The sequence below is a fragment of the Poecilia mexicana genome, unplaced genomic scaffold (genome assembly GCF_051168715.1).
Source record: "Poecilia mexicana isolate PSO_F unplaced genomic scaffold, ASM5116871v1 scaffold_12, whole genome shotgun sequence".
Taxonomy (NCBI): domain Eukaryota; kingdom Metazoa; phylum Chordata; class Actinopteri; order Cyprinodontiformes; family Poeciliidae; genus Poecilia; species Poecilia mexicana.
The window spans coordinates 12,022,061-12,036,577 of record NW_028263381.1 but is presented as its reverse complement, the minus strand read 5'-3'; the positions used below and the strand labels follow the sequence as shown (position 1 = coordinate 12,036,577).

Sequence of the window (14,517 nt, the reverse complement as noted above, 5' to 3'; positions counted from 1 at the left end):
GCAGAGCCTGAGTAGCTTTTCTGAAAATACAAATTTTCACCAAAGCAAATCTCATTTCTTTGAGTGAAAAGAGGAGGAGGGGGGGGGGAAACTCCCGCGGGTTTAATGAATCCATAAATCACAATAGTGCCAGGTTTGCTGCGGCTGCGTCAGCGTGCAGTGTAATTTTGATTTTCATCAAAAATTTAATCTGCCAGCCTACAAGGGTTTAGCAGCAGTCCGGATGCAGCCCTGAATTTCTAATTTTAGGGGCCTGATCTTTCAGGATTTATTTTTGTATAATTCAACACTGCTTTTCAATATCTCTTGTTATTAAATTTTAATTCGTGGCATTAACATATAGATTGAAAAGGTTTTTATGGGTTTTTTGAGTGTATGCTGATGGAATTTTACTAGACGACACAGTTTCTTTTTCCAGAACATCCCATGTGTGTATATGTATGTGTGAAAGCGAGAGACAGCGGTGGCGGAGTTTATCCATTTCTTTGCATTATTGCTTTTTGAAATCGTTGGTCATACACCGTCTCGGAATATATTTACTACAGAGGACAGAGAACTTTGCATTTGATTAAAGAAATGGAAAATGCAGGCATTAGTGTGAAGCAGGTTTTGGTGAAGTCCAGCTCCTAGTCACTCACTCTGCTCTGGATAATATAAACATGCAGTCAAAGCAGTGATTGAAGTGACCCCCCCCCTCCCCCTCTGCCACCCCTCCCTCCTCTCTCCTTTTTCCCCTGTTTTTGCTGATTCCTATTTTAATCCCTCCAGTGGAAACATTTTTATGAGCGTTAAGCAAATTTGTATTTTATATTTGGAATCTTTTTTTTTTTTTTTTTTTTCCAGCCTGTTAAACATGCAGAGCTTTGGGACTTTAGGTCAAGCAATGCAATTTTGTAAAAATGAGAAAACCTCAGCAATTTAAAAACACAGTGATTGATTAACAGAATTATTGTGCAGAAACTCGCTTAGTATTGCCCAAATATAGGCTGAGTATTTTAAGTACCTCTGGTAAGCACTGCATTTGAAGCAGAGTCCTGTCCTAGAGATGTTTTTCATACGCGTAACCTCATTATGTTGTAGCCCAAGATAAATTTGCCACATGATATTAATACCGAAGTAAACGTGCACACAGGTATGTGAAAATGAGGTTTTGCAAATCTGAATGTAATGACATAAACACACTCAGATGTCTATGTCAACAATGATTTTGTCTTTTGTTTTTAAAATGCATGCTAAACAGCATGAACATTTTCACATTTTGTCACATTGCATCCATGAACTCCAACATGTATTGTTAGGATTTTATGGGACAGACCAACACGAAGTAGTGTGTTGAGAAATGAAAGACAAGAATATATTGATTTCAAACATGCTGACGAATAAAAATCTTAAAAGTGTGGCATGAATTCGTATTTATCCCAGGTGAGGTATGAGTATGAGGTATGAGTATGAGGTATGAGTATGCTTCCTTCACCGCCAGCAGCAGCAGTGTTTAGTTGAATTCTTGCTTTTACTCCGGAGATTTACTCTAGCATACCTACATGTTTAGATCTAAACATGTTACTTTGTAAATGTAGATTTGCAAAACCAAAAATCAGATCTTTCATCTTCACAATTTTGAGTTTTTGTATGTCGGTTTATAATCTATTACGATATACAGGAAGAGACATGAAGCCGATGTGCATCTGGTTTAGATTTTCTCTTGCCATCCTGCTGTAGGCTACGTTATACAGGACTGTAAGAAAACATAGGCCAGATGGCAAATTTTGCATTTTGGCTTTAATTAGAGGAAAACAAGCCACATCCAACATTTTATACACTAATTTAGAGCCTGCATTAAAAATGGTACTCGAAAAAGGTTGCATGGGTGAGAAGGGGAGTGAACGTTTTCTGAAAGGAAAGCGTCCTTGCCATTATTTATCCTGATTTCAAGTGACAAAAGAGAGATAAAAAATATATATCTTTATTATTTAGCCCCAGGAAAATGTGTTGCAGAGTTCCTCCCACAGGTCATATTCATTAAGAGAACAAATCAAAAACCTTTTCAGTATTGATAAGTGAATGTTTGCTCAGTTTTAGGCTTTTTAAGAAAAAAAAATTCTGCTATCAGACTTTTTGAATTTTATGATCAAAATTATTTGATGTAATTTAGCATACCACGTTTAAAATCCAGGCACTTTCATAATATATAGCTATGTTCCTCCAGGAGTTCTGGGTATGTTTATTGATCATCATGGTTAGAGATCTTGCTCCGCACATCATTGCACTTGGACAGAACAAATAAATGCAGGATTTTAAAAGAAAATTAAATGCTTTGTTTGTTTGATTTTTCTTAACCTTAAAAAGTACTCATAAATAACTACGAGCATTGGAAAAAATAATTACGATTTTTTGCACAACCCCTACACGGAGTTTGTCAGACATTGCTTTCAACATTCTCAATAACCATAAAATGTATTAAACACAAAGAGTTCTGTGGCTGCAGTAAAGGGTAAAGATATATGGCAACATAACATTTATGTAGCAACATGCATGCACTATTTTTCTGTTTCAATGGGTTAAATAGAACATTCTAAGTACTTTCCTACCTATAAGCCATTCTGTACCTTAGAGTTAACCAATTTATGTGGAGAGCTTTGAAATGATTAATGACAAGAGTGACCAGAAAGAAAAAAAATAGTACCGGTGGTCAATCTGTTTTCAATTTAATTAGGAAGTTTCTTTGGTCTTTGCCTTTTTGTTCTTTAATGAACAATTTTGCCTTTCTGGGCCCCAAACAGTAATTTAAATGAAACCATCTGAGAAGGAATGTGGCACTGGGTTAACTGGGATGCTTTCTGTTCAAGTACAAAAAGCACGGCATTTTGCTTTGTGTTGTTGATATATTTAGATAGATTTTGTTTTTTTTTAGTGGTCATAAGCAATAGTTATCTGCAATATCTTATGGTCCGTTGGATCTTGTCTGCTTCCTTAGCTTTGTGTTTGTACTTGACCTTAAATCATTCAAGCATTAAAAAAACATAACTCAAAGGATTGCCCATTATTGTGTCTACTAATGCCAGAATGAAAAACTTTAAAAACTCTAGCTCCATCAGTGAGGAAGGTTGGACATTTTATCAAATCAAATAGCTAGACCAGTTGCTCTCAACACACAGTTATGGTTTGGGGAGACAGTTGAGCAGCAGAGGCCCTTTAAAGGGAGGAAGAACAGCTTTGGGGGTCTTAAAATTTTAAATTTGGATATAAAACAGGTTTTATATCCAGGAAATAGAGTAACTTAGAGTGATTGTATTTCCAGGAGAACCTGAGAACCTGATCCAGAAGTCTTTTCAGTTCAAAGGCAGAATCAGAAATTTATTTAAGCTAAATTTAGAAAAGTAACCCATAGAGAAAAGCTTTGCTTCTTACCTTAATTTAATACTTTTTTGTGCCTTGGTTGGTTTGTTGTTTATCTCAGCACGTGTTATCAATGAAGCATAAACATTTCTACAGATATACATACCTTTAAATGAGGAATCTGGTATTTGCTGATTTTAGTGGCTTTCCTCATTTTGCATTCAGAATCTATGTGTATGTCATTCATAAAACTTGCTCACTTTGTTGTGGAAATCCACTCATTTTTCTTTTTGTTCATTTGTGACATTTAGCATGTTAACCTTTTTTTTAGCTATAGTGCAAAACCTCATGTCTTTTTTGTTTTACTGATTGAATCACCTACCCTGGCAATAATTCACATCTGTGTGCTGTCCTGTTAGTATTTTCAAAAAAGTTTAGTTTTCAGAAACATTTTACTATTTTTAAATAGTAAATAAGTTCCCAGTGATATTCAGCATAAATGGCCAAACAGTTTTGCTGCAACTGTGATTCTTTCTCCAATTTAAATTTAGGAGGAGTTTCATGTGCAAACAAGATGATTCTATATTTTTAGCCAAAATGTAGCCTGATTCCAGGCTAAATAACACAACAGTTTATGCATAAGGTTCTAGTTTCATACCTTTGAAGTTTAAAAGTCTGTTTTCTTTTGGTGAAATTGTAAACTCAGATTAATGTCCATGTCTTTATAGTACAGTCAGTGCTCTTTTCCTTTACAGCTCTTTAGATATTTTGAATGAATCATTCAATTGGGGGCTAATAAAGGCCTCATTCTCTTTTGCCTTTGAAGGACATAGTTTACTTGAGTTCAGCTTTGCTGACTTACTCATACTGCTTTAAGATGAAACTAGATTTTGCTTTGAAGTATTTTCATAAGCATGCTATGATCCCTGCCTCAGCAATATTTAATTCCTGAGTTTTGCCTGGACTCCCTTTCACTGGTTTGATTTGACCACGATCTGAACAGTCCTTGGTTTTGCTCATCAAATCTGTTTTTACTTTTAAAAACAACAAAAAAAATAATTGTTATAGAAGTGGAATTTTGAAGAAAGAGATTAACTTGAATAAAGCTGTAAATTAAAATGCTGAAAAAGTGAAGCGCTGTAAATACTTTCCGGACGCACTGTAATCCCGACTAAATGGAAAACAGCTACATATGAGGTATACATCAGTGGAAACTGAAGGATCTCAAAGTGGAACACCATCGTAAGAAAACACTTTTCCACATGACTGAGTGGGAGAATGTTGAACTAATGTTTTAATGTATTATGTCACCAAGACGTAAAATCTGGCGCCACTCTGTAAATGATAAAAGTGCAGCTCATTTTGCAGTTGACCCAGAAGACTTTTGAGAGGTCTGCCCACGCGTTGTTTCAGATTGGATTTAAATGTTTTTTGCAGTGCTGAAATGCACAGAGGAACTTTTGTGGCTTGTATTGCTGTTGGGTTGTCTTCTGTTGAAAATCAACTATTACAACCACATAAGCAGGGGGCAGTCCCTCCAGATTAACATGCTTCACTGTTAAATCATCGTATTACATAATTACAAATAAATCGAGCTGACTTAAGTAACTCAATTTATTTGTAAAATGTATGTAGGCCAATGCTTTCAAGCCTTCACATACTTGAAAACATCAAGTATAATACGTGGCAAGGGCAAAATTCATTATGAATATTTTTCACTTGCAGTTAGCAAAAGGGCAACACTTAAGGCCCTGTACACATTAACGAGCACAGTATATTTTGTAAACAATTAAGAAAATAAGTGCATCCACAGAACAGGCTGCGGCACCCAGAAGATGCTGTAGTCGGTATGCCAAGCCTTTTGGTGGCGCTGTAACACGACCAAAAATAGCACCGAACAGCATCATGTTTTGCACAAGTTGGATAGAGAGAGATGAAGTGTTGACATCATCGTTTAAAAAAATACGTGACTTAAGAAAAGATGTGACTAGGGTGGCCACGTGGAAACATGAAACTGGCGTTTTGGAATTTATTCACGTTCGTACAATGATCATTTCAAAAATGATACTTTCTGGTCTACCGAGAAACCAAATCAATGCGGATGCAAAGCCTAAATGACAAAAAACGTCTACAGACACACCTAAAATGTCTCTGTGTGGATGGGGCCTAAAATTACAATGTTACGTGTGACAAGCGAGTTAAATACCTGCTTAAATATTATTTTCAAATAAACAAATTACTCTTGCAACAAGTTTGGTTTGACAATGAATAACTATTAACTATGAATAACTATTTATTTATTTATTTTTTATTGTTATGTTGTGTTTTAATGTACAGCACTTTGTGTCAGCTGTGGTTGTTTTAAAGTGCTTTATAAATAAAGTTGGTATGGTATTAATAAGAAGCAAGGGTAATTACTAATAAGGTTGTTGACAGAACTGGGCAATTAATCAATTAATCAAATTTGCTGTTCATAAAGATAAAATTTAGGAAAATCAGGATTGTTTTTCACCAAAGCAGTCTTTCGGCTCCCATAACTTAGAGTGAGCTCAGCCCACCCAGGGCCTGCCATCTTGTTTTTACAAGCATGTTTTACAGCTTGTGTTTAGTTAGACTTTGAATTCAGGTCAACTCCCAGAAGGGATGATTAAGGTTTTGAAAATATTTTCTAACATTTGTAATTTCTTTTTAGAACAGGAAGGAAGTTGATTCAAATTGGAAATCGGATTGGGTATGAGATTTTATTTTTAAGTCATCTTGTCAACTGTTTTTTTTTTTTTTTTTTTTTTAACTAATACCTGCCTATTGAGGCTTAGCATTATAGAACAAAAGATGAAGCAGTGAATCATTCACTGTTGTTTAATGTTAAACCAACATGACTTTCAAATTGCGATTTCCAGATTAGTGTGTATGTACATGTAAATCAGTACATACAGGACAACATAAGGTGGTGCAAATCTTAGAGGAACTTAAACTTCATTTCCTCAGGTTCATTTGAAACCGTTTATGCTTGTGTAGTTTTTACGACTTCTTTTCTGGCCGTGACTTTAGGATGAAGCTGCATTAATTGTTGTGAAGCGACACATGGTGTTTCAGAAAGAATATCTAGCAGCTTTTAGGTCACACAATTATTAGAAAAACAGTTGTGTTGAAATCAAAATTCACTTGAACGATAATGAGTGGGATGGCTTCGTTTTTTTTTCACTGTGAACCTTGCACTTCATTCTGTTTTAACTTGTGACATTTTGTTGAATTAGGGGGTTTTGAAAGTCCTCTTATAGTGTTTTTGGGGGAGAAAAAGCACGTCCAACCATCAGAGCAGTGCCGACTCGCAACATGCCACAAGTATCGTCAATTATTTTCTGTAGAGTGAAGCATACCAGAATATGGAAAATATTAATGTTAGTCATAACTTTAAAACGCTCAATGACAAGAAAACGGCAGAATTTAGTGGAAAGTGCAGGGGGAAAAAAATCTAGTTGAAAACAGGTTTCTTCAAACTAAAGGTCATCATAAAAACATCCTCATTTTGTTTTTTAGTGATTTATTCATGCATGATTAAAGTTATTCCTCAATCTGTTTATATGCACCATGAACTTCTCACATTTGTATCTTAATTTCTGTAGCTCCAGTACACAAGCCCAGCATGCTAAATATTTAATAAACTAACAATAGACTCTAAATAAATAATCATAGATGATTGGTTATTGCTTTGGTCTGAGCAAAGCAACCTCTCAGATCACTGAATTTTCCTGCAGGTATTCTACAGAGGTGTTAATAAAGAGAAATGCTCTGTACTTTAAAAAATTTGCCCAAAAAGCTCTATTTTAAAGAGAGGGTTTTTTCTTTTTTTTTTTTCTAAATGTTATTAGCTATGCTGTGCTTATTGTTCTCATCGCCTCCATGGTAATCATTAGCTGTTCTGCATGAATAAAGAAGGGCCAGATAGCTCTGCAGGTTTTTCGCCTCATCTATGTGGTTTACTGTGAGTGCACAGAGAAAAATACGCCCATCCTTTAGATTAAAACACGTACATGCATCTCGTTTGAGGATTTGACTTGCATTACTTATGTTGACCATTTTCATTCCAGTGAATATTTACATTCATGTCAACCTGTTGTAGTCTGTTGGAATATGATAGTGGTAGGATAATTTTGGTTGCAGCTTCTTATATTTCATTTTGTTTTTTTTTTGGTTTCCAGTGTTATTCTTTTACTTCAGAGTCTCAGTTTTCTGATCTTAAACAGCCGTTCCCCCAACAGTTCATTTACTTACCAGGGTAGCATCCAGACCGATATGTAAAACTGGACTGACGTTAGGACTGGGGAGGAGGTTGGTCGTGTGGTGTTTGTTTGTTATGACAGTGACAATCACTCAGCGCAGGATTGTACAGAGTTTAACTGAAGCAGATAATAAGTGGTGATGTCAGCGGGTGGTACATTTTTTTTTTCTAAAATACCGAAGTGTAGTGACATGCGATATCGCTATCATCCATAACAGCAATATCTATGTCAGATTCTAGCCCAAATATTCATATTGGTGTATCCGTAGTCCACACCATGCTGTTTCCAGTCTATTCCTAATAAGTTCTGTTAATAAAAATCCTCCTTTTTCCCTACGTTCCTGCTGTCTTCATCTCTACATCGCAACAACACCTAAACATTAAAGGGGTGTTGTCTCTTTTTTTTTCCATCTCAGCCACCCCTTTGTACTACTGTGAAATATGTGAAAGTGGAAATGAAAATAAAGTGCGGGATCTTTGTCTACCAGTAATGAGGGCCAGAATTTTCAATTTTAAAGCCTTCTTGGATCACGTTATCTTCATGAAGCGTCATATTTTTATTTAGAGATTTTTGGACGGGTACCTGCAAAATCTAGGCCAAGTGAAGAAAAGAAGATTTTACATTTTAATGATCAAGTTTTTTTTTTTTAAGCTGACATTAATACGTTACACTCACAATAGTTTATTTAAGTGCAGCTAAATAAACTACATATTTTTCTCAAGTTGCTGTACCTGCCCAGAAAAAAGGAAATATACTTTTAATGTTCAGTTACTGTAGCACAAAGGTGAAGTATTATAAAAATTCACAGCAGTGATACCACAAGCTGCCCTTTTTCTGTTTCAGAGATAAATGGGTAGTTGTTTGAACTATAAAAAACTCAAATTATTTTTTTTTTCTCAATTCTGAAAAGTTATTTAATATCAAATTTCTTGTCAGACTCAAAAGCACCTCACCCTGTTTTAGTGAAGACTTTCAGTAAAAAAACAATCAAATTTTATTTTCATTTGATTTCATTTAATCAGTTTGACTTCTGAAGAAGATAATTAGCAACAGGCAATCATTGAGCTGCACTGTTCTCAAGTGATGCTTTCATTGTGTTATGCATTTTAAATCTGCTTTCGACTTTGCATTGCTTTAAAACAACTTTTATGTCCTTTTTCTTTAAATCGTCCAGATCAGAAACAGATGAATTACAGTAGTTTCGAAAGTATTCATATCCATTGAACATTTTCTTATTTTATCACGTTCCATCCACAAAATATAATGGATTATGATTCTGTGAGATAGACTGCATAACATTTACATATGAAGTAGGCTGATTTACTTGAACAACTGCAAATAAAACCTTATGTAGCCAATTGACGTCAGAACTCACCTAATTAGTAGACAGAGCTATTTTATGAAGGCCTCATCTGTTTGTTAGAGAACAACAAAGCAACTATTTTTAAATAGATGTTGACAGATGCAGTCATTGCATTCTGACTGGGCTTGAGCTGTTTTGGCAAGATGCATAGAAAAATATAATCTGGCAGGGACATACCTTTAAAAGATTTGCAACAAAAAGATTTTGTACGGAGTATTAACTCGGCTTCTTTAATTTCCAAAAGTTGGGTAGTTTAGGTAGGAATCTGACAGTCTCAACCCTTAGAAAAACACCAAGTTTTAATGTTTCCACCACCTTTTTTTTAACTGCACGTGCACATCTACCATTTGATTTAAAAAAAAAAAAAAGAACAATGTTTGGTTTTAGTATTACCCATTTTAGGTCATGTGTCTTATTCAGAGAGAGGTGCTTTTGGGCTTTAAGGAGACTTGTTGCTGTATTGGTGTGCTATTATTAGAAGACAGATTTTCCTTCCTTCCTTCCTTCCTTCCATAACATCATTCATTTTGGCATACTTCTGTTTTGGTTGGTTGCATTTGAGCTCATTCTTTTAACAAGGCCTTTTATAGCCACGTGGTAAGCTGTGTAATTTAGATATTTCTCAAATTGCAGTGATTCGAGCACCACAGGGGTGTAGGATTTAAGCCATTAAAGATGACTTCCAATAACAGCTAAGCAACACTGAACACCACCACAGTAAACATCTCCATCAGTGTCTGGTTTGTGTGTACATGACTACACAATTTTAACTCTCAGTTAAACGGTCTCAACTAGCATGCTGGGATATCCTAAAGCGTTGAGGATGCCCATATTGTTTTAGATTAGAATTAGGTGTAGCCAAATGCCTTCTTTCTTCACAACTTTTACAAATTATGTTAACAAGATGACTTAAACCTTTACTTTGAGGTAAAGACTGATAGTAGGATATTACAAGATCTAGGCAGCAGTTCATATTTTGAAATTCTGCAAATATTCATATGTAGTAAATTACTCTCAGTTTTTTTATAACAGTTTCTAAAAGTTTTATTAAAACAGCTTGTATTTTTCAATTAACTAGCTTGTGTGAAAAAATAAAAAAACAAGGTAATTCAATGTTTTCATCAGATGTTGTTAAAGGCCACATTAGAGATGGCTTTAATGAAGAGAAATGTTTCTGAATGGAAACCAAAAAAAAAAAAATGTTTCATGCTTTCTGTATTTATAAACAAGTTTAAGAATTTTCAGGAATTATATTCAGCTATTGATTGGATGCTTTTTTTTCCACATTAAAAATATTAAAAGGCACAATTTCTCATAGCGCAATGTTATAATGCTTGACATCAACAGCACTACGTTTCTAATTGGTTAATTGTAGATTCCTCTCAAGCACTAATTAGATCCTTTGTTATCTCAAACCACAGTCCTGTTTTTTCATAGCAACGTAAAAATGGGTCTCATGTTAAACATTTTTAAAAAAGCAAGCTGCCGATAATCTTTGGTGGCTTGTTCTTAGATAATAGACACAAATGTTCATTTCCATACTCCAATGTATAATGCAAGAATGGTGCAAAGATTGGAGGCCATATAGCTTCAAATTACGTTATTAGGATGTATTTTTATATCGACTCCTGTTCTTACTCCTCGTACAGAAGCACAGGCTCAGAGGAGGTGGAGTCATGAGTGCACCGGAGGCACCTAATCCTGGGAAGGAGCAGGCTGAAAGTGGAAATGGGAATGCAGCCACAGATCCCTCCACAGCCACGAGTAGTACACCACCGACGGTTGCTGTGAAGAAAGAGCCTGGGATCTCAGAGAAGAGCAACGGGAAAGTCGGAGATGCCAACCCTGCTGAGATCTGTGTCGTTATTGGAGGAAAAGATGGGGGATCAAGCGGAGGTGGAACCCGTAGAGCTCAAACCGAGGGTATGTTTGCCCTTGGTACTCCTCCTCCAACGAAGAGCACTGACTCATGCATAGGTGTGTGATTATACTGATATATCATTGCATTTGCTTGAAGTTTAAAAAGTTACATTTATTTTTACATGTCGAATCTAGAGCCAGTTTATGAAAACAGTATTCCTGCAGTGCAAAAATCTACATTCAACTGATTATTCTTGGACTTGTTTCTTAAAAAGATGGACTGTTTGAAGGATTATTGACATCCAGTTGATGCTCTGTTCAGTCATTTTTGAACTGTAATCAAAATGGAGTCATGTTGGGATAGCAGCTAAATGTCAAAGATGGGTATTGCAAAATTTGCTTGAATAACAGGAAAATAAATATTTTTCTACAAGTTTCTTCTAGGGATGGAAAAGATATTTTGTCTTACACATCATTCTTCCACACATCTGCCAAGTTTAAATTATGTTAATGTCCACTATTTTACAATATTGAGATACCATTCAGATGATTCAGAAATCATGTCGGCGTCATGCATGTATACGAGTGCAGCTGTATATAAGGTTGATTCATTATGTAAATTTGGTTAAAGCTCACGGTCTAACACAACAGCATTTACATAAATCATTATTCTGAGTAAACTAGAGCAAATAAAAAATTAATTGGAATCAGCAGCTTTTAAAAACCAGCCTGCGCCGGTTCTTTCCGGCTAGGATTAATAATAAACAGGAATTTAATTATAGATGTTGACACAAACAACAGTTTGTCCAAAATTTTGCAGTACTCCTAAATTCAAGTGTTTCATATTCGTATTTCGCAGCTTCGTATCTTCACATAAGTACTGCATTCCCAAAAATATACGCTCGCCCCTCCAAATCATTGAATTCAAGTGTTCAATTTTATACACCTGTGTCTCATCACAGGTGTATAAAATTCAGCACTTAGACTTGCCAGGCTGCTTCTACGACATTTGTGAAATAATGTGTCGCTCTCTGGATCTCATTAAATTTCACCGTTGGACCATAAGATGCCACCTGTACAACTATTTCCTTCATATTAGAGATTCCACAGTCAACTATTTAAAGTGCTACAATCAATCGAAAGTGATTGTGAATGAAAGCAACAAATCCACAAAATTGTAGGCTATGAAAAAACAGAGACCAGAGTCAGGGGATGAGTTGTGAAGTGGGAAGAGGTCAATCACTACACACCTCCGAGCTTCATGTAGTCTCCAAGAGTTTAGTGCATATCAGTGCACAAAGTAAGGTTCTTAAAGACATGGATGAGTGAGTTTAGAGGAGAAGAGCCCTGACCTCAACATGGCAAACACATTTTGGATAAATAAGAGTGGACACTGCTACCCAAGCTCTTACATCCAACATCAGTGTCTTCCCTCACAACGTGCTTCTGGAAGAATAATAAAAATATATATATATATATATATATTGAAATGAATGTGCTCCTAAGTCCGGAGCAAACACTTCCTCAAAATGTTGAAGCTTTCATGGCCTCAAAGGATGGCTTGACATCATGTTAATTTAAAATATGAGTGAGATATCGCTAAAGTTAATATGTGAGTGAAGGCATGTTACGGTCACTGACCTCTAGGTTAAAGCCCAGTGCCAGAATTTACTTTAGGAATTTTAGGGTGGGGTTGTAACAAGGCAGACGGGCAAATACTTTCGGCAATGTAAAGTATATAAGGATTTGGAAATGGAAGCTGACTTCTTGTGATTAGTGCGAGTGTGTCCTTCCTTCATTCCCCCGTGTTAAAGTCTTTCTACCACTCAATCCCAATTCTAAAGCTGTGCCAGTGTTTGCTTGCACCAGTTCTGTGATCAAACATTAACTGGAAGAAATATTTAAAATAACACAGTGATGTAAAATAGTGCTGATTCTCTGAATATCTTTTTTTTATCGAACCAGTTCAGAACCCACACTTTGTATAAACCCTTACTCCAGCACTAAAGATGCACTGATGAGAGAATTTGACCTGCCAATAGTTATTTAGCTGAGTCAAATTTATCTTTATTAAAGTGTACTTCCAGCATTTAAAATACTTGTTTCTGGCCTTCTTGCCATGAGTGGTCATTAATTATTTATCTTAGGAGTCACAAGATGTGTGAGAGAGCAGTCTCTGTAAAGTGGAGTTTGATTAATTTCAAACAAAGACAAATGATTCAGAAGTTGACATTTTAAACTCTTCCATCTTATACCAGCAATTATAATGATTAGAGCAATTAGCATTAGTAACTGTTAACATCAGTCGTTGTGTGTATTTCTGAAGGAATGTTGATGCTTGTCCTAACTTTAAGATCTAAACTCAACGTGATTGATAAGAAAGAGGAGCTGGGAAGCAAAATGAAAACAAATCATCTTAGCTGCGATACATTTAGCCTTCATAGCATAAGTTGGCTCTGGGAACATTTTTTCTATTTTATCATCCGTAGGAAATATCACCAAGAGGCATGTGACTTGATGTTTTGTGAAAGCTTCTTTTTGTTCCTGAAATATTAAGAAAAAAACTACTAAAGAGTGAGAATGGCAGTCAAAGTTTAACACTTGATTTTAGCAACCTAAAGAATCAGCTATATAGCTTATATCCATACAACATAGCTTTGTTTTGAATAGTCTCTCACACCACAAGTGCTTCTTCTGAAGTTTTTTTTAAAGGGGCAGTATTATGTATTGTCCAGAAGCATAGCGCCAGCTATTGATTTTACATAATGCTGCCTCTTTAGCACCTCACTGACACAGAGCATAGCCAACTCTAAGTTTTCTTCCCACAGCTACAGCTGTTATAATTCTGTCAACATTGCTATAATCTTTTGCTATCCAACAAAAGAACAGTTCTCATATTTACATACTGAAATTGTGCAAGATATGATCTCAACATCATTATAACAACAATAATCTAGTTTCACTTGAATAACTTTCAGACGTTAATCCCAACTTGAACCTTATGGTAAAAAGTTTGGCTGTAATAAATTAATTGCTGCTTATGAAATGGTACTGAAACTTACTTTTAACATGTCAATGCAGGTTCATATGTATGTGCAGTGTGTGGGAAGAAGTACAAGTACTACAACTGCTTTCAGACACACGTCAGAGCACACAGAGGTAAGATAATTGATTTTTTTTTTTTTTATAAACTTCTTTCCTTAGAGTTTAGGATTGCAAAATGAAATACTGGAAGTAAGACTGCACAATATATTGAATTGCATTTGGTTTTGCAATATCAGTGTTTGCAGAAGACTTGCTTGAAAGGTTATTGAATACTTTCATGCTCCTCATGTTACTAATATATTTTATTTTTTTTGCCAGTTTTGTTGTCAATTGTACAATCTTCCAGGAAGAGTTCATGCTGCAAGTCAGTTCTTTAATTTGGATTAATTTTAAATGTATGTAACTGACTTGTAATCTTATTATTGGATTTGATCAAATAGGTATTTTTATTCTTTTTAGAAAGTGTATTGAGATGGATTTGTTGCTGCTCGATTTGCCCACATGGGATTTACAAAGTGGTGGCTGCATCTTAATGACAGAAGTTAAAGAAAGGGCCCCCTCAAATCTGTTTCATTAATTTGCGAATTCCTCCTTTTATTCTACCAAATTACACTTTTTTCATTATTATTT

General features: G+C 35.4%; 1 protein-coding gene across 3 annotated transcripts in view; it reads left to right on the top strand.

Annotated features, from left to right (window-relative positions):
• The window catches only part of znf618 (zinc finger protein 618), a 42,929-nt gene that overhangs the window by 5,066 nt on the left and 23,346 nt on the right, over positions 1–14,517 (top strand). For 2 of the 3 annotated variants that reach the window (XM_014986360.2, XM_088010926.1), the window contains exons 2-3: positions 10,632–10,959; positions 13,924–14,001. In XM_014986360.2, coding sequence (XP_014841846.1) covers positions 10,659–10,959; positions 13,924–14,001 — 379 coding nt within the window. In that variant the 5' untranslated portion in view covers positions 10,632–10,658. The remainder of the gene's footprint in view (positions 1–10,631; positions 10,960–13,923; positions 14,002–14,517) is intronic. The other variant, XM_088010927.1, reaches the window with a different exon arrangement.